Source organism: Bombina bombina, chromosome 1, assembly GCF_027579735.1.
Source record: "Bombina bombina isolate aBomBom1 chromosome 1, aBomBom1.pri, whole genome shotgun sequence".
Classification (NCBI taxonomy): Eukaryota; Metazoa; Chordata; class Amphibia; order Anura; family Bombinatoridae; genus Bombina; species Bombina bombina.
Window position 1 is genome coordinate 270,942,868 of NC_069499.1, and position 21,333 is coordinate 270,964,200.

Sequence of the window (21,333 nt, forward strand, 5' to 3'; positions counted from 1 at the left end):
ATGTTCCCGGTAGCTGACTCCTTCAAGGAGTCGTGGCAGATGGTTCCTAAGGTGGAAGGGGCGATTTCCACTTTGGCTAAGAGAACTACTATCCCTATTGAGGATAGTTGCTCTTTCAAGGATCCTATGGATCTTTTTAAAGAAGATATATACTCAGCATGGGTTACAATGGCAACCGGCAGTGTGCATTGCTACAGTAACCAGTGTGGCATCCTATTGGTTTGATGCTTTGTCTGAGTCCTTGCAAGCTGAATCTCCCTTGGAGGAAATTCAGGATAACCAACTCCTTTATATCTGATGCTTCCTTGCAAGTCATTAAGTTAGGAGCTAAAATATCTGGTTTTGCAATTTTAGCGCATAGAGCGCTATGGCTTAAGTCTTGGTCTGCAGACGTTTCTTCTAAATCTAAGCTTTTGGCTATACCCTACTAGGGAAAGACCTTGTTCGGGCCAGCTTTGGCAGAGATTATCTCTGATATCACGGGTGGTAAAGGATACTTTCTGCCTCAAGACAAGAAGAATAAATCAAAGGGACGTCAGTCTAATTTTCGTTCCTTTCGTAACTTCAGAGGTAAGTTTTCCCCTGCCTCTACCAAGCAGGAACAAGCCAAGACTTCCTGGAAACCTGGTCAGTGTTGCAATAAGGGGAAGCAATCCAAGAAACCCGCAGCTGAATCCAAGTCAGCATGAAGGGGTTGCCCCCGATCTGGGATCGGATCAAGTGAGGGGCAGATTCTCTCAGTTTTCGCAATCTTGGGAATGAGACGTTCCAGACCCGTGGGCAGTGGATATAGTGTCCCAGGGGTACAAGTTAGAGTTCAAGACTTTTCCTCCCAGGGGCAGGTTCCACCCCTCAAGATTATCTGTAGACCAGATAAAAAGAGAGGTGTTCTTGAAATGTGTATAGGATCTTTCCCTCTTGGGAGTGATAGTTCCAGTTCCAAGTCAGGAACAGGGTCTCAGATTTTACTCCAACCTGTTTGTGGTTCCCAAAAAAGAGGGAGCTTTCAGTCCCATTCTATATCTAAAGCTACTGAACAAATTCATCAGAGTGACATCCTTCAAGATGGAGACTGCCATTCTTCCTCTGATTCAAGAGGGTCAATTCATGACGACCATAGACTTGAAGGATGCGTACCTGCACGTTCCCATTCACAGGAATCATCACAAATATCTGAGGTTTGCTTACCTAGACAAACATTTTCAATTTTTAGCGCTTCCTTTTGGCCTCGCCACAGCTCCCAGAATTTTCTCTAAGGTCCTGGGAGCTCTATTGGCAGTAATTCGGGCTCCGGGAATTGCAGTGGTGCTTTATCTGGATGACATTCTGGTTCAGGCACCATCCTTGGAGCTAGCAGAATCCCATACAAAGATCTTGTTGGCTTTTTTTCATTCCCACGGTTGGAAGATCAATTTGGAAAAAAAGCTCTTATTCCGTCTACAAGAGTGACTTTCCTAGGAACCATTATAAACTCTCTATCTATGAAAAGATTTCTGACGGAGGTCAGAAGAGCCAATATTCTGTCCGCTTGAATGGCCCTACAGTGGGTGGCATGGCCATCTGTGGCCCAGAGCATGGAGGCAATTGTATTGATGGTGGCTTCCATGGACATAGTTCTGTTTGCTCTGCACCTCTGCAGCTATGCATGCTCGTTCAGTGGAACGGGGATTATACAGATCTATCTCAGAGAATAGTTCTGGATCAAGCTGCAAGGGACTCCCTACCATGGTGGCTCTCCCAAGAACATCTGTTCCAGGGGACGTGTTTCCAGAGACCCTCTTGGGTAATTGTGACCACAGATGCCAGCTTGCTGGGTTGGGGAGAAGTTTGGGACTTGTTGAAGGAGCAGGGACTTTGGTCTCAGGAGGAATCTTCTCTTCCCATAAACATTCTGGAGTTGAGAGCGATCTTCAATGCCTTGATGGCTTGGCTTCAGCTGGCCCTAGCCCGGTCTATCAGGTTCAAGATGGACAATATAACCTCAGTGGCTTACATCAACCACCAAGGAGGAACTCGGAGTTCCTTAGCCATGAAGGAGGTGGTCCGGATCATCCAGTGGGCAGAGACTCACAATTGCTATCTATCTGCCATCCACATTCCAGGAGTGGACAATTGGGAAGCAGATTTTCTGAGCAGACAGACTTTCTATCCCGGGCAGTGGGAACTCCATCTGGAGGTGTTTTCCAGATTAATAACCAAATGGGGGTTACCAGAATTGGATCTGATGGCGTCTCATCAGAATTCCAAGCTCCTAAAGTACGGTTCAAGGTTGAGAGATCCTCAAGCCTTTCTAAAAGATGCTCTGGCAGTTCCTTGGAACTTCAAGTTGGCATATCTCTTTCCTCCGTTTGCTCTTCTTCCGCGAGTCATTGCTCGGATCAAGCAGGAGAGAGCATCGGTGATTCTAATAGCTCTTGCATGGCCTCGCAGGATCTGGTATGCAGATCTAGTAGAGATGTCATCTCTACTCTGTGGAAACTTATGCTTCAGGGGCCCTTCCTTCATCCAAATCTTGTTTCTCTGAAGCTGACTGTTTGGAGATTGAACGTGTGATTTTAGCTAAGTGTGGGTATTCCGAATCGGTCATTGAGACCATGATTCAGGCTCGTAAGCCTGTCACTATAAAGATTTACCATAACATATGGCGTAAATATCTTTATTGGTGTGAGTCTAAAGGATTTACTTGGAGTAAGGTCAGGATCCCAAGGATCTTATCTTTTCTCCAGGAAGGCCTTGAGAAGGGGTTATCTGTCAGTACCCTCAAAGGTCAGAATTCTGCCTTATCTATTCTGCTGCACAAGCGTCTGGCGGACGTACCGGATGTACAATCCTTTTGTCAGGCCCTGGTCAGAATCAGGCCTGTATTTAAATCAGTTGCTCCTCCTTGGAGCCTTAATCTTGATCTTAAAGTCTTACAACAGGCTCCGTTTGAGCCTATGCTTTCCATAGATATTAAGTTATTATCTTGGAAAGTTTTGTTTCTTATTGCTATTTCTTCTGCTTGGAGGGTTTCTGAACTCTCAGCATTGCAGTGTGATTCTCCTTATCTCATATTTCATGCAGATAAGGCAGTTCTCTGTACCAAGTTTGGTTTTCTTCCTGAGGTTGTTTCGGACCGAAATGTTTATCAGGAAATTGTTGTTCCTTCTCTCTGTCAAAAAGTCACTTATCATGTGAGCACCAAACAAATGTCCATGTGGTAGGGGATATTATAACTTAATCCTGATCAGAGTCTTGTGTAACAAATAAACAGGGTGTTCCCCTACTCGCTCACCAAGCTGTTCGGTAACTCCCGGTGTCACTGCCAATGAGTTCCAGCGTGGGAGTCGGCCCGTCCACAGGGGTACTCTCCAATGGAAGCAATCACTCCGCCGGTCAAACCAGGACCTTTACATGCCTCCCACCAAGTACCGTTCCCCTCCTGGGTCCTCTCCTCGTTCCGCTGTTCGGCGTCTGACGTACCCGGTGAGCGTCTATCAGCTGGCCACGCCTCCTTTGACTGCTCTTCTTTCCTCCGCTGGTGGGTGATGGTGAGTGTAAATAACCGGTATAAGGCTGTGCTGAAAGGTCCTCTGTGCTTGCTCGATCTCCTAGCAATCAAATGTCATGTGTAGTAAGCAGCACCAGGGACTGAATGCACTTAAAAAACGGCTTTATTGGGACAAAAAGTTAATCCAAAACAAAGCGTTATCTGGGTGACAAAGTGTGCCATAGGAATACACTCAATGAACTATTGCTGACGTGTTTCAGCCCTTCTGCGCTTCATAATCACCAATACTCTAATATACACCTGTGCATGATCGTGATTGGATAAAAACATTATCCTGGGCCTATTCCTATGAACTTAGACGTTGTGTGGGCTCTTAAATTCTATCTGCAGGCTACAAAGGACTTTCGCCAGTCTTCTGCATTTTGTTGGCTTTTCTGGTAAACGTAAAGGCCAGAAAGCTACTGCCACTTCTCTTTCTCTCTGGTTGAGAAGTGTAATTCATATGGCTTATGAGACTGCTGGACAGCAGCCTCCTGAGAGAATTACAGCTCACTCCACTAGGGTGCTGTCTTCTTCTTGGGCCTTCAAGAATGAGGCCTCTGTAGAACAGATTTGTAAGGCTGTGACTTGGTCTTCTTTGCACACTTTTTTCTAAATTTGATAAATTTGATGTTTTTGCCTCGGCTGAGGCTTCTTTTGGGAGAAAGGTTCTGCAGGCAGTGGTTCCTTCTGTTTAGGTTACCTGTCTTGCGCTCCCTCATCTGTGTCCTTTAGCTTGGGTATTGATTCCCAACATTGATGATCCGTGGACTCGCCGTGTCTTAAGAAAGAAAACAAAATGTATGCTAACCTGTTAAATTTCTTTCGTTCTTGACACGGTGCGTCCACGCCCTCCATGTTTTCAGACAGTTTTTTTATATATAAACCTCAGGCACCTCTGCACCTTGTGTTATTTCCTTTATCTCCTTTTCCTTCAATCGAATGACTGGGGGTTGTGGGAAGGGAAGTGATACTTAACAGCTTTGCTGTGGTGCTCTTTGCCTCCTCCTGTTGGCCAGGAGTGATATTCCCAACAGTAATTGATGATCCGTGGACTCACCGTGTCAAGAAAGAAAGAAATTAAAATATCCTATCACGGTAAATCAGCTGAGATTGTTGTACTACTTTAGAAGATGCTTTTAATAATCTCCTTCCAACCATTTTCTTTGTTTAACTCCAGCTCCATAGCACATATGATGTTAACAATTGGTGCATCTTTGCTTTTTCTGCAGGAATCCATCAGTGACTTTTACTGGTATTACTCAGGGAAGGAGGTGATTGACGAATCTGGACAGCACAACTTTTCTAAATCTCTTGCTGTCACCAAGCAGATATTTAACTCATTAACAGAATACATTCAGGTAACCACACATCACAGATGTGTAAACCAATGTATATTTAGGGAGTGGATGCAGCTTGATTTTGCAATGAGAATTGTTAGAAGTCGGAGTGGTTATAAATAGACATTTTCTTTATTAGACAATAGGGGAAGTAGCGTGTGGGAAGTTTTAGTCTGGTTAAGAAAATCTCTCACTGGCAGTTAGCTTACTGATTTGCTATAAAACTATATTATCCTTTATCTAAGAAAGGATGTCACACAATAAATATTGCTACTTTGTTACATGGCATCATTTTGAGACCTTGATATTTAAAGGCAAACGTAACCCTTTTCTCCAACATAGGTGTGTCCGGTCCACGGCGTCATCCTTACTTGTGGGATATTCTCTTCCCCAACAGGAAATGGCAAAGAGCCCAGCAAAGCTGGTCACATGATCCCTCCTAGGCTCCGCCTTCCCCAGTCATTCTCTTTGCCGTTGCACAGGCCACATCTCCACGGAGATGGCTAAGAGTTTTTTGGTGTTTAAATGTAGTTTTTATTCTTCAATCAAGAGTTTGTTATTTTAAAATAGTGCTGGTATGTACTATTTACTCTGAAACAGAAAAGAGATGAAGATTTCTGTTTGTAAGAGGAAAATGATTTTAGCAACCGTTACTAAAATCGATGGCTGTTTCCACACAGGACTGTTGAGATGAATTAACTTCAGTTGGGGGGAAACAGTGAGCAGACTTTTGCTGCTTGAGGTATGACACATTTCTAACAAGACTTGGTAATGCTGGAAGCTGTCATTTTCCCTATGGGATCCGGTAAGCCATTTTCTTAGTTTTAAATATAAGAATAAAGGGCTTCACAAGGGCTTTAAAGACTGGTAGACATTTTTCTGGGCTAAAACGATTACTTTATAAGCATATTTAATGGTTTATAACTTTGAAGAGTTATTTTAATCTTGGGAATTCTGTTAAAAAAACGGCAGGCACTGTATGGACACCTTTTTCACTGGGGGCCTTTTCTAGTCATAGGCAGAGCCTCATTTTCGCGCCACTAATGCGCAGTTGTTTTTGAGAAGCAAGGCATGCAGATGCATGTGTGAGGAGCTAAGATCCACTGAAAAAGCTTATTGAAGGCGTCCATTTGGTATCATATTCCCCTCTGGGCTTGGTTGGGTCTCAGCAAAGCAGATACCAGGGACTGTATAGGGGGTTAAATGTAAAAACGGCTCGGTTCCGTTATTTTAAGAGTTAAAGCTTTCAAATTTGGTGTGCAATACTTTTAAGGCTTTAAGACACTGTGGTGAAATTTTGGTGAATTTTGAACAATTCCTTCATACTTTTGCACATATTCAGTAATAAAGTGTGTTCAGTTTAAAATTTAAAGTGACAGTAACGGTTTTATTTAAAAACGTTTTTTGGTGCTTTGTTATCAAGTTTATGCCTATTAACATGTCTGAACCATCAGATAGACGATGTTCTGTATGTTCGGAAGCCAAGGTTCCTCTCCATTTAAATATATGTGATGAATGTGACAAACAAAGTAGGGACAATGATGCCACTGATAATTGAGAACAAGGGATGGGGTTTTACTCCAATCTGTTCATAGTTCCCAAAAAAGAGGGAACATTCAGGCCAATTTTGGATCTCAAGATCCTAAACAAATTTCTCAGGGTTCCATCGTTCAAAATGGAAACCATTCGGACAATTCTTCCTACCATCCAGGAAGGTCAATTCATGACCACGGTGGATTTAAAGGATGCGTATCTACATATTCCTATCCACAAGGAACATCATCGGTTCCTAAGGTTCGCCTTTCTGGACAAGCATTACCAGTTTGTGGCACTTCCATTCGGACTAGCCACTGCTCCAAGAATTTTCACAAAGGTACTAGGGTCCCTTCTAGCGGTGCTAAGGCCAAGGGGCATTGCAGTAGTACCTTACTTGGACGACATACTGATTCAAGCGTCGTCTCTGCCACAAGCAAAGGCTCATACGGACATTGTCCTAGCCTTTCTCAGATCTCACGGGTGGAAAGTGAACGTAGAAAAAAGTTCTCTATTCCCGTCAACAAGAGTTCCCTTCTTGGGAACAATAATAGACTCCTTAGAAATGAAGATTTTTCTGACGGAGGCCAGAAAATCAAAACTTCTAAGCTCTTGTCAAGTACTTCATTCTGTTCTTCTTCCTTCCATAGCGCAGTGCATGGAAGTAATAGGTTTGATGGTTGCGGCAATGGACATAGTTCCTTTTGCGCGAATTCATCTAAGACCATTACAACTGTGCATGCTCAGACAGTGGAATGGGGATTATACAGACTTGTCCCCGACGATCCAAGTAGATCAGAGGACCAGAGATTCCCTCCGTTGGTGGCTGACCCTGGACAACCTGTCTCAAGGGATGAGCTTCCGCAGACCAGAGTGGGTCATTGTCACGACCGACGCCAGTCTGGTGGGCTGGGGCGCGGTCTGGAAACCCCTGAAAGCTCAGGGTCTATGGTCTCGGGAAGAATCTCTTCTCCCGATAAACATTCTGGAACTGAGAGCGATATTCAATGCTCTCAAGGCTTGGCCTCAACTAGCAGAGGCCAAATTCATAGGGTTTCAATCAGACAACATGACGACTGTTGCATATATCAACCATCAGGGGGGGAACAAGGAGTTCCCTGGCGATGGAAGAAGTGACCAAAGTAATTCAATGGGCGGAGATTCACTCCTGCCACTTGTCTGCAATCCACATCCCAGGAGTGGAAAATTGGGAAGCGGATTTTCTGAGTCGTCAGACATTTCATCCGGGGGAGTGGGAACTCCATCCGGAAATCTTTGCCCACATAACTCATTTATGGGGCATTCCAGACGTGGATCTGATGGCGTCTCGTCAGAACTTCAAGGTTCCTTGCTACGGGTCCAGATCCAGGGATCCCAAGGCGACTCTAGTAGATGCACTAGTAGCGCCCTGGACCTTCAACCTAGCTTATGTATTCCCACCGTTTCCTCTCATTCCCAGGCTGGTAGCCAGGATCAATCAGGAGAGGGCTTCGGTGATCTTGATAGCTCCTGCGTGGCCACGCAGAACTTGGTATGCAGACCTGGTGAATATGTCATCGGCTCCACCATGGAAGCTACCTTTGAGACGGGACCTTCTTGTTCAAGGTCCGTTCGAACATCCGAATCTGGCCTCACTCCAACTGACTGCTTGGAGATTGAACGCTTGATTTTATCAAAGCGTGGGTTCTCAGATTCTGTCATTGATACTCTTATTCAGGCTAGAAAGCCTGTAACTAGAAAAATTTACCATAAAGTATGGAAAAAATATATCTGTTGGTGCGAATCGAAAGGATTCCCATGGAACAAGATAAAAATTCCTAAGATTCTATCCTTTCTACAAGAGGGTTTGGAGAAAGGATTATCTGCAAGTTCTTTGAAGGGACAGATTTCTGCTTTATCTGTTTTACTTCACAAAAAGCTGGCGGCTGTGCCAGATGTTCAAGCTTTTGTTCACGCTCTGGTTAGAATCAAGCCTGTTTACAAACCTTTGACTCCTCCTTGGAGTCTCAATTTAGTTCTTTCAGTTCTTCAAGGGGTCCCGTTTGAACCCTTACATTCCGTAGATATTAAGTTATTATCTTGGAAAGTTTTGTTTTTGGTTGCAATTTCTTCTGCTAGAAGAGTTTCAGAGTTATCTGCTCTGCAGTGTTCTCCTCCTTATCTGGTGTTCCATGCAGATAAGGTGGTTTTGCGTACTAAACCTGGTTTTCTTCCGAAAGTTGTTTCTAACAAAAATATTACCCAGGAGATAGTTGTGCCTTCTTTGTGTCCGAATCCAGTTTCAAAGAAGGAACGTTTGTTGCACAATTTGGATGTAGTTCGTGCTCTAAAATTCTATTTAGAGGCTACAAAGGATTTCAGACAAACATCTTCCTTGTTGTTGTTTATTCTGGTAAAAGGAGAGGTCAAAAAGCAACTTCTACCTCTCTCTCTTTTTGGCTTAAAAGCATCATCCGATTGGCTTATGAGACTGCCGGACGGCAGCCTCCTGAAAGAATCACAGCTCATTCCACTAGGGCTGTGGCTTCCACATGGGCCTTCAAGAACGAGGCTTCTGTTGATCAGATATGTAAGGCAGCGACTTGGTCTTCACTGCACACTTTTACCAAATTTTACAAATTTGATACTTTTGCTTCTTCTGAGGCTATTTTTGGGAGAAAGGTTTTGCAAGCCGTGGTGCCTTCCATCTAGGTGACCTGATTTGCTCCCTCCCATCATCCGTGTCCTAAAGCTTGGTATTGGTTCCCACAAGTAAGGATGACGCTGTGGACCGGACACACCTATGTTGGATAAAACAGAATTTATGCTTACCTGATAAATTACTTTCTCCAAGGGTGTGTCCGGTCCACGGCCCGCCCTGTTTTTTAATCAGGTCTGATGAATTATTTTCTCTAACTACAGTCACCACGGTATCATATGATTTCTCCTATGCATATTCCTCCTTTACGTCGGTCGAATGACTGGGGAAGGCGGAGCCTAGGAGGGATCATGTGACCAGCTTTGCTGGGCTCTTTGCCATTTCCTGTTGGGGAAGAGAATATCCCACAAGTAAGGATGACGCCGTGGACCGGACACACCGTTGGAGAAAGTAATTTATCAGGTAAGCATAAATTCTGTTTTTTCATGCCTCAGAAAGAGCATATCCTTTTTAATAGCTTTACAGTTTACATCTATTATCAATATTGCTTCATTTGTTTGGTGTCCTTTGTGGAATAAGCTACAAAGTAATTACTGGGAGCTAGCTGAACACATTGGGTGAGTCAATGGCAAGAAGAATATATGTTCGGCTACTAATCAGCAGCTAGCTCCCAGTAGAGCTGTGCTGTTCCTCAGTCTACCTAGATGTGCTTTTCAAAAAAGGAAACAAAAAGATGAAAGTAAATTAGATAATAGAAGTAAATTGGGAAATTGCCTAAAATTGATTCCTCTATCTGAATCAGGAAAGTGTAATTTTGCCTTTGCTGTCGTTTTAAGCACAAAACATATTTCATATGGCAAAAAGATGACTTGTGTTAAATTATAGTAGTAATAAAGTTCACCATACAGATGTCTGTAGTGTTATATACAACTATTGCCTTGTAATATGGTTTGTAGAATATATTTTGGATAATTAAATAAAGTTTTTGTCTCCCAAATTAATTACATAGACATTAAGGTCATTTTTGATGCATCTAATAGTAGGTATGTTATAATGGCTTACAGGTTTGTGGATGGTTGTCCATACCCAGCAACATGTCCTTTTCACCCAATAAGCAACCCATTATTGAGTACAAAATGTGCACTAATGTGTAATTTTAGCTGAAGCAGATAGCAATTTAAACAGCTTTAACTTCATTTTTCCCTCATGCACAAACATTTTAAAATATTTAATTGCAGTTCTTTGATAGACATAATAGAACCGAGTTGACTTTAATGTCCCTTTAACTAAATGGAGTTGTGTGAGATTTATTTGGCAAGCACAAGAGCCTGGTGTTGGTCGCCTGAGATTTGCTTTCATGGAATTGTGAACAAATTCTATCCTTGATGTATGCAATCTCCAGTGGAGCAGCAGTGCTTCTGCCTCGGCTGTATCGCTAGCTAACTGCTGCTCACCGTACATCATAGGCCCTGCAGCCCCCACACAGCTAGCAATGCTTTTATCAAATGCTGAGTCTGGCTCCGCTTATAAAGGGATATGATTGCAATAAAGAGTAGATATCCTGCTAAATTCATTCAGGATGTTTTGCATTGACAGAACTATAAAAGGCACCTAGTTTTCTTTGCATTCAGTATAGAGTTCCTGGGGTCATTCTGCTATTTTCATCTTTGTGACATAACCTAATTCTATGGTTCAGTGAATGCAGAACTACACATAGTGAAACAATGCACAGCAAATGTCTGAAGTTCTGTTCAAACTACATACTGAGTTTATCTCAAAATAACATATTCCAACATATTCTAACCAAAGGCGAAGAAGAAAGAATGAGCTTTCTAGATCTTGAAACCACCAAGAGAAATAGTTCTGTTTATGAACGGGAGGAAACATGGAAAACATATTTTGCCATGCATGAATAAAAGAAATTGCAGAGACCAATAAAACGTAATTATAAGAGATACCTGTGTATAATATATCTATTATTAGCAGGCACCACCCTCAGTGTACAGACTGACATGCTACAATAACACATTGCAGCCAGCTAAATAAATGTGAGTTCCCAACTGGTAACAAGACATAGCTATGCTACACATAAAGCGAGATATCCTTAATTGGCAATGTGTTCTCTAGGCTCCATAATGAGGCTGAGAATACCATTAGGTAATGTTTTTTTTTCAGGCTGCCAGTTCTTTTCTGCTAAATGCTAATCCCATGTTTTTTTAGGGTCCATGCATTGGGAATCAGCAGAGCTTGGCACACAGTAGACTTTGGGATGCTGTGGTTGGCTTCCTCCATGTCTTTGCAAATATGCAAATGAAACTCTCACAGGTAACCAAGATGCATAGTTTCCCAATGTAACCTTGATTCATAAATATGTGTTGTCTGCCAGTGTTTTGAATCGCAGCGTTCACTGCTATCTTATATTAGTATGTGTTACTTAAAATGACGGTAAACTCTCCTTTTTTAAAATCAGATCCGAAATCTTGGTGATATTTTAGATGGCGTTTTATTTATCAGTTGTAATACAGATGTGCTATAACTTACTTTTTAACATAGATATACAATTCATATATACCATATCTGTGCGCTAACAGTTAGAATTGTTGTTGGAGAACAATCCAAACCTTTAGCTCACAGAAAAATGTACTTTTGAAGTGAGCGGCAGAGCACGGGGAATTTGAATTTTATATCTATATTAAAAAGTAAGATATAGTGCATCTCCATTACAACTGATGAATTAAACTACATCTAAAATATCACTAATATTCTGTATCTGATTTTAAAAAGCAAGAGTTTAACAACACTTTAAAGATTAATTAGTTCATTGTCTTAAATGTTCTGCATAAATCCTGATATTCTCCTACATGTCTGTTTAGCTCATAGTTCTGGTTAATCTTACTAACTAAGCATCTAAGCTTTGTGCATTCAAAACATCACTTGAACAGAAATGATAAAATATATAGTCCTAATGAATGAACAGTAGCGTCCTCAATACAATGTAGAAGGTTTTTGCACTATGTTATCATCATATTTTTCCAGGATTCCAGCCAGATTGAGCTGCTTAAAGAACTATTGGATCTTCTGCAAGACATGGTGGTGATGTTGCTATCGCTGCTAGAAGGTGGGTGCCCAGTTTGTGTATATGCCTATCTTCCTATAGTCCACATGTGTTGTCCATTGCTCTGCATTAATTGTTTAGTGAGAAAGTGTGTTGGAGTGCAATTGTTACAGAGAAAAGTGCAATCACAAGGTCTCAGTATTGTTACCCCTATAAAGTGTATTACTAGTTAAGGTCGTGGTAGCTAATACTCCCTATACTTTCAATGACAGGAGCAAAGAGGAAAATCACACTCGTATTACAAGTTCATGGTTAACCTTTGTCATCTTTTACCGTACATAACGGGATCCATCAATTCCCATCTGTACAGTGAGTTTTCAGAGTTTTGCAGGAATGAATGGACTCTTTAGTTTCAATGGTAGAAATGGCTCCTTTATAAAAAACACCTTTTCCTAGAATTGTCTAAAAATCAATTTCCTATTGTAAATGGAAAAAGCCGCAACCATTTTTTATGCAATATATTACTATGCCATACTGTTCATCTTGTTTCTAGACCAAAGCCTTGCCAAATTAAAAAAACACATCTATACATTAAACAGATAAAAAATGTATAATTAAGAATTTTACAATACAATGCATATCAATAATACAGCTACTCACATGTATTGTATAATCATAATGTCTCAGCCCAAATATATGAATAATTCATTTACAAGTTTTGCTATTCTTTTGGAAGTGAATAGGTTTATTTCAGAAATTGTCTCATGAAAACAAAAAAAGTGCAGAAATGTAACCAATATACTACCCTGTCTAAGCAATACGAATTTCTCACTTTTCCCAATATGAGATACTAAGCTAATAGATACAAATTGACCATATGTATTGTGCTACCAATAAGCTCAGACAGGTTACAAGTACAATATGAATATTTAATAACATGCAAGTTAATAAAAATACAATCAAAGCAATAAGAATATAAAGAGTAGAAGTCAAAATACAAAAATTCATCCAAAGGTGACTAATGGTCGTCCCATCTGCAAAAGAATGATGGCGCAGTAAATTCAAAATAACCAGAGCGCACTGTAAAAGGAACTACTCACAGGATACACCAGGTGAACAAGAGTATATTGTGACTTCACATCCTTCAGCGTAGGTCCGGTATGTCCTTGTCTCCTTTGGGCTATCTGCATATAGTTCTAGTAGTGAACACCAGTGCCTGTAACGTTATGCCTATAGGAACGTGGTGTAAACTTTAAACAGTATGCTGTTACCCAAGCGTTTCTCAATACAATCACATAATTAGTAAGGCTCTGGCTATATCTTCAGTATTTCAAACCAATAGGCAGACATCAATTAAAGGAAAGACACATGCGGAAACAAGTAATCACTGCTAAAATGTAAGAGCAAGGTGTTTAAGGCTTAAAATCAGCCTTTATCAAGCTTTATAAATCATGGTTAGCTCCACATATTTAAAAACACCCAAGTGGCCAATCATAGAAAACTCTGAGGCTTAAAAGGGCAAAAGTCTTAAAATGGCAACCCAAGGATATATTTCATTATACATAGTATATACATCAAAATAATACAAAACATTAAGTGATATTTAGATAGATCCAGAGGATTGTAAAAATGGCTTGCCATTTGAAGTATACACTACATTCCTATAGGCATAATGTTACAGACACTGGAGTCCACTACATGTTAGAACTATATACAGATAGCCCACGGGAGACATTTATGTACCAGACTTCTGCTGAGGGTGTTGAGCCATGATATACTCTTGTTCATCTTGCATATTCTGTGAGTAGTTCCTTTTGAAGTGCGCTTCAGTTTTTTTGAAGCTACTGTGCCATAAGCCCTTGTATTCTTTTGCAGATGGTATGACCATTAGTCACCTGTGGATGAATTTTTGAATTGGGACTTCTATTCTTTTATGGGGTTTTTGCTTTCATAGTATATCATTAACTTGTATTGAATGTTTTTAAATATTCACATTGTACTTGTATCTTATCTTTGAGCTTATTGTTAGAGCAATACATTTGATCAGTTTGTATGGTTAATCTAATACACGTACATGTAAATTGCTATTGTCATTTCACAATGTACAACTGTATTGAAATAAACACCTTGTAAGGGATAGACTTGGTGAATGGACAGTGAAACTGGTAGGTTTCTGGTAACTTTACAATAGAAATCACGGTTTGCTTTCAACTCTGGTAACTTGCACTCGAGCAGGAAAATTTGCAACCTGTAACAGATGCTTGCAATATGGATTTAACACTATAAATTTCCACTCAAACTACTGCTCCACTTGTAATCTAGGTCTTTGTGTTTATAATGAGATGTCTCCTATGAGAATTAGAAATTAGAGTCCTGGCTTATTAACTTTATTCTGTATTCACATATGTTTAGCATTTATCTCCCATTTTGCATTTCCTCTTGTTTTCTAGTAGACCAATTTCTATATTTTAAACTGTAATCTAAATGTCTGTGTCCTTTAGTAATTGTTGTTTTATTGCAATATTGCAGGGAATGTTGTACATGGGACTATTGGCAAGCAAATGGTGGATACACTAGTAGAGTCCTCTAGCAATGTTGAGATGATCCTGAAGTTCTTTGATATGTTCCTGAAGTTGAAGGACCTAACTAGCTCTGACGCCTTCAAAGAATATGACCCTGAAGGAAAGGGAATCATTTCTAAAAAGGAGTTTCAGAAGGCCATGGAAGGCCAGAAGCAATATGCACCATCAGAAATTGAATTTCTTCTCTCTTGTGCTGAAGCTGATGAAAATGACATGTTTAACTATGTTGAATTTGTAGATAGATTTCATGAACCGGCAAAGGACATTGGGTTTAATGTGGCTGTTTTGTTGACTAACCTCTCAGAGCATATGCCAAATGATTCTCGGCTTCAATGTTTGTTAGATCCTGCAAACAGTGTTCTGAATTACTTCTCTCCTTATTTGGGGAGAATTGAGATTATGGGTGGTGCAAAGAGAATAGAAAGAGTTTACTTTGAAATCAGTGAGTCCAGCCGTACCCAATGGGAGAAGCCACAAGTTAAAGAGTCCAAAAGACAATTTATATTTGATGTGGTCAATGAGGGTGGAGAACAAGAAAAGATGGAACTTTTTGTGAACTTCTGTGAAGACACAATTTTTGAAATGCAGTTAGCATCTCAGATTTCAGAATCAGACACAGTAGAGAGACCTGAGGAAGAAGAAGAGACTGAAACTCATCATATGATAGAAGTTGGTGAAGAAGACGAGGAAGCACAGTCTTTGGAATCTTCTTCTGCATTTATTGTTGCTTGTAAAGCACTTAGAAAAAATACCTCTAGTTTCTTTAAAATGCTTACCTTGAAAAATATCAGCAAGCAATTTCGGAAAGTGAAAAAGATGACATTGAAAGAGTTAGTTAAAGTTTTCTTCTCATTTTTCTGGATGCTATTTGTTGGCTTGTTCCAGTTTGTGTTTACTATAGTGTGGGGAATCTTCCAGATACTTTGGAGCACTGTGTTTGGTGGAGGTTTGGTGGAAGGGGCCAAAAATATAAAAGTTACCAAAATATTGGGAGATATGCCAGATCCAACACAATTTGGAATTCATGATGACGTCTTAGAAGCTGAAAAAGCAGATGCCCCTGAGCATGCCACATCCGCTGAATTCACCAATTTTGTTAAAGGAGATAAGGGAGACCTTGATATGCCAGATGTTTTCGGAATCCATGCTAAAAAAGAAGGTTCAAAACATGGCCCAGAAATTGGTCTTGGTGATTACACAGAGAACGTAAGGACAGAGACTGCTACCAGTTTGGAGAGTGCTGTGCGTAACAAGAGGAAAGCACTTGTAAGTAGCTTTTTGTTTGTATTATTTTATAAAATATGTATACTATTAACTAACCATATTCCTTCTGTATATCCTTCACCATTCACATGCTTTGCTGCTTTGGTTCCTTGGTTCTTATGTGTGTTCAGATGTATTCCTGAAGAAAGGAAGAAATACAGAGGCGCCTCTAAGTGCAGTATCACCAAACAAGATCCAGTCAGCAACAAAAGTATATGTAAATATAGACAGAGTCCAGGGGCTCTCTGGTGCAGCAGTGTATATAACATGCCAGTGCTTAACCCTTAAAATTAGCACAGCTTATGATAACCAAAAATCACTACCTGTATCCTTCTAATACAGGTGTGTGTTATCAGGCAACAGAAAAAATCAGAAATAGGCGTGTATATACAGATATATGGCGGTCAACAAAGGTAGTCTTCCTTGTAGAAAACAAAAGTCCCATCCAGTTTGTATCATTAAAATATAACTTTTATTAAATGATATTGTAAAAAACAAAATTGTACAGACCTGGATTGAGTTCTAATAGTTGTACTTTGTACTATAGTAAATACCTCCGACACCCACTGTTGCGTCACTAGACGCGTTTCGCCGAAGCTTTCTCAATAGTGACTTACAGAGTAAGCTAAACCGCCAACCTTTAAACACCCCTCTGATCACGTGACGACCATTTACAAAAAAACGGGAGCCTCGTTTCAGTTAATATTTTAGCCAATAGTAAGAAGACAATATTATTGCTCAATTGTTGCTAGGTAGATTTTCTATCAACATAGTTGAATTTTTTCCAATATCTATCGCAACATTGTGTCTACAATTCTATTCACAAAGTATACAACAGAATAGTATATAGAATCGTTAACATATATAGGAGCAAAAACATCCTCTTTTCTCTTGGTGATTTAAAAACTATATATACAATATACAATTTAAAATAATTAGAGAGGATGTGGAATAATGAGGGTCAATGAACAAAAGGCAAAAACATTTTATCATTTATAATAGGGCAACAACAAATAATCATTTACCATGCAGATAGAGATAGGGATATTGTATCCATGTTAGGAATATATTTTCATATGTCTAAATGTGGAACAGATTATAAAACCTAACCACATTGATCTACTTCTGTTAATCCGCTTTCTCCAAAAAAAGGGGGAGAAATAAAAGTATAATTACACCTGGATACAAATTTTACCGCTAAAATTTTACCAAAAGGAAGATCGCTGTATCTAGTTCTCAATAAGAGAATCGTTATTTTAGACTTTTAAATTTTATAATTCTCTAATGTATATGGATTTCTACCTTTAAATTAGTAAATTTGGTAGGTCTTTTGTGTACTTGTGGAACTGAAAGATTCCCCTGTCTTTATATACTTGCATGTTAGACATGGATGATGTCCACATTTAAAACAGCCCTTTTTACTAAGCCAATGTTCTTTTGTAAGTTTTTTGTCAGGTCCTGTATATACATATACGATCAGTCTATCACCCAGTGTGGGAGATCTTCTAGCTATATACCGACAACCTTCAGACACAATTTCATTAAGTTTGGTATCTGTTTGTAATATGTTTAGATTAGTTTTCACTATATTTGTAATTTTTCTAAACTGCTTGCTATATGTCGTAATGAAATTAATGCCTTTGTATTTGTTGGACTGTTGGTTTCTGTAATTGTGTTTTTTTGTTTCTATTTCTGGTCTTAAGTAATGATTTCCTGTTTATGCCTCGTACTTCACTCTGAATCTTCTTGAGCTTATTGACATTATATCCTCTATCCACCAATCTTGATATCAATTCATCTGAATGTTTATCATAGGCTTGTAATGTTGAACAATTGCGCCTTATGCGTATAAGTTGACCCTTTGGTATTCCAGCCTTAACATGTGTTGGGTGGCTAGAATCTGCACGTAGGATAGTATTCCCAGTTATTTCCTTTCTATATAGCTCCGTTACAACCCTTTTTTGGGTCTCATCTGATGACAAACTAATATCTAGATATTTAATAGTGTTCTTCTGATACTCCCAGGTGAATTTGAGATTATAATCATTATTATTTAAATAGGAGAGAAACTCCTGCGCTATTTCTTTCTTTCCTCTCCATATAAACAACAAATCATCTATATATCTAGTATACATGACAATATAACTTAAGAAAGGATTGTTAATGGAAAATATATATTGTGATTCAAACCATCCTAAAAATATATTTGCCCCCATCGCCGTACCACATTGCTGCATGAAATATTCCCCATTGAATTGAAAGAAATTGTTAGTTAGTAAAAAACTTAAGACCTCTACAATGTAGTCTATTAGGCCTTCTGGATATGTGCTGTATATACCTAAGATGTAACGTACAGCCTTTAGGCCTAGCTCATGTGGTATACATGAATATAAGGAACTGACATCTACAGTCAGCCATGCCTTCTCATCTCCCCAACTTTCATTTTTCAACGTATTCAATAGGTGAGTTGTATCCCTCAGAAAACCAGGGAGTTGAAAAACGCATGGCTGAAGCTGATTGTCAACCCATTCTCCTAGGTGTTCTAATAATGAACCCACCCCAGAGACTATTGGCCTACCTGGGGGGGGGGGGGTAAGGGGGTCTTTATGTATTTTCGGCACCATTCTGAAGTTTGGTACTATTGGATGTTCTTGCAATAAATAATCACCCAGGTCCTCATCTAAGATGCCCAAATGTAAACCCTCATCTATTAGATGGATTAACTTTTGTTTTGCACTATCTGTAGGATTGTATTTCAACTTTTTATATGTAGTTTCATCATTTAGCTGTCTTTGTGCCTCTAAATAATAGTCTGACTTGTTTTGTACTATTATTGAGCCTCCCTTATCTGCTTGGGTGATCATTATCTTGTTGTTAGAAACTAATTTTTCCAAAGCCTGTCTTTCCTTTCTTGTTAAGTTGTTATTGTCATGACAATTACCATTTTTTCTTACATTATCCTTAAGATCAACTAGATCTTTATATACTTTTTCCTGAATATAATTTCAATTACTTTATCCCTACTGTTTACCGGATAAAAATTACTTTTAGTTTTTAAAGAACTATTAGGTTTTTTATGAATTTGCCAATCTTCTATTGTTCTTCCTGATTCTGATTGTAATTCTAAAAGGGAATGGCTCGCACACAAATCTTCAAATCTCAAGTTATCGTTTATTGAATTGAATGAATTGTGGACTCTATTATCATACGAGTGTGTTTGTTCTTGGTTTCTCTTTCTATATAAATAAAAAACGCTCTAAAAAGGACTATCTTTCTCAGAAAGTTGTTAACGTCCACAATAGTGTCAAATAAGTTAAATTCTGAGGCTGGTGAGAAACCTAAACCTTTCTTCAATAGACTTTCCTCTGATTCTTCTAGAGAATAACTAGATAGGTTTATTATAATCCGTATTTCTTCTTGCTCTCCTTCTTGTTTCTTAGGACTAGTTGGTATCTGTTTGTTGTACTTTCTTCTTCCTCTACTGGAGTCTGACCTCCCTCCGCTCTGTCGTTTTTTGACTGTTCTTCATTGTCTGTGTCATCCATTATTTCACTTATTGCTAGAGTTGTTGAATCCAGTGATCTCACTATAGGGGTAGATACTGAGTGTGAGCCCGAGATATTAGACTCCGAAAAGCTGACTTTTTTATGATGTGAATCTCCTCCTTGTTTATTGTGATTCTTTTTGTTCTTGTTCTTATTCTTGTTGCCAATGTTGTACTTGTTGTTGTTGGTCTATTTTATGACCCTTGTCATCACTCTGACGTCCCACCGAGTCTTCCTTTTTTCTCGGTGTCCACGACCTCCTAATAGCTTGAGTCCAGCTATAGACGACTTTAAGAGAGTAGTCTTTCTCATCCCTCGCAAATTTACTATTCTTACGAGTGATTAGTTCCTTTTCCAGGTCCTGTAGTTCTTTTCCCAGTTGTTCATCATACTCCACAGAGTTTGGATCTTGGAGATATTCCTTAAGTTGCATCTGCAGATCTTTAATCTCTTCAAGGGCTATATTCCTTTTTTTATGCTTCTGCTTTAGCAGCTGTGACATTAGTTTCATGGAACATTCCGTGAGTGTGGTATTCCATTCTAACATGAAGTCTTCTTCATCTCTATCTGCAGTCGGAAATTTCTTCATCCGTAACCCTCTAGGTATAATTTGATGTTTAATATATTTATCCAGGTATACTATTTCATACCATGCCTTTAGTTCATTGATCCTCAATGTTTCCATCTTGAAAAACATCAGACCCAGATGGTTGGTGGCCTGTGTTATTGGGAAGTCGGAGGTATTACTAATTGGGTTGTTTGTTAAAGATTTCTTTGTTAGAAACTGGAGTGCTGTGCTCTCTTCCATTTTTCAAGTTGTAAATGACAAACAGACCCAGTATGTTAACCTTTAATGCTTTACTTTCTTTTATGTTTGTCCCATAAAGAAACATACAAAAGCAAGATATTCGTACCCACTTTTTATTATTGTTAAGCAGAAAAAATTGCTTTGTTTGTGTAATACACTGTGTCTTTAAAAGTTTGAATAATCCACTTGATATGTAGTGGTTCAAAATATCAACAACATAGGGATATACACTTATTACCCTGCTGTTGCTTTATAGATACCTGCTGTTCAAATCCAGAGATATAAGTGTTATGACAAGCCGTCGAACAGCCTGATATTGACAGAGTCCAGGGGCTCTCTGGTGCAGCAGTGTATATAACACGCCAGTGCTTAACCCTTAAAATTAGCACAGCTTACGATAACCAAAAATCACTACCTGTATCCTTCTAATACAGGTGTGTGTTATCAGGCAACAGAAAAAAAATCAGAAATAGGCGTGTATATACAGATATATGGCGGTCAACAAAGGTAGTCTTCCTTGTAGAAAACAAAAGTCCCATCCAGTTTGTATCATTAAAATATAACTTTTATTAAATGATATTGTAAAAAACAAAATTGTACAGACCTGGATTGAGTTCTAATAGTTGTACTTTGTACTATAGTAAATACCTCCGACACCCACTGTTGCGTCACTAGACGCGTTTCGCCGAAACGAAAAGTTATATTTTAATGATACAAACTGGATGGGACTTTTGTTTTCTACAAGGAAGACTACCTTTGTTGACCGCCATATATCTGTATATACACGCCTATTTCTGATTTTTTTCTATATGTAAATATACTCACATTTGGCAAAGCACACTATAGTACAATTGGAACAGACCGAGACTTCTGAGCCGCTCGGCTGACTCTGATCAGCGGTAACCCTCACAAGATGAATTCTGTTCCGTGTTCTCCCCGTAACGCTCCATGTTGCAACCGCTATTGGTAACTTATCAGCAAGCTCCTACTTGTGGGGATACAGGTACATGGAACAACGGATCCCCAAACATCCACAAAGG

At 39.4% G+C, this 21,333-nt stretch overlaps 1 protein-coding gene across 11 annotated transcripts in view; it reads left to right on the forward strand.

The window, feature by feature from the left end:
- The window catches only part of RYR3 (ryanodine receptor 3), a 1,083,635-nt gene that overhangs the window by 971,683 nt on the left and 90,619 nt on the right, over positions 1 to 21,333 (forward strand). For all 11 annotated transcript variants that reach the window (XM_053697970.1, XM_053697969.1, XM_053697973.1 and 8 more), the window contains 4 exons: positions 4,762 to 4,890; positions 11,261 to 11,365; positions 12,077 to 12,158; positions 14,625 to 15,943. In XM_053697970.1, the coding sequence (XP_053553945.1) occupies positions 4,762 to 4,890; positions 11,261 to 11,365; positions 12,077 to 12,158; positions 14,625 to 15,943 (1,635 nt within the window). The remainder of the gene's footprint in view (positions 1 to 4,761; positions 4,891 to 11,260; positions 11,366 to 12,076; positions 12,159 to 14,624; positions 15,944 to 21,333) is intronic.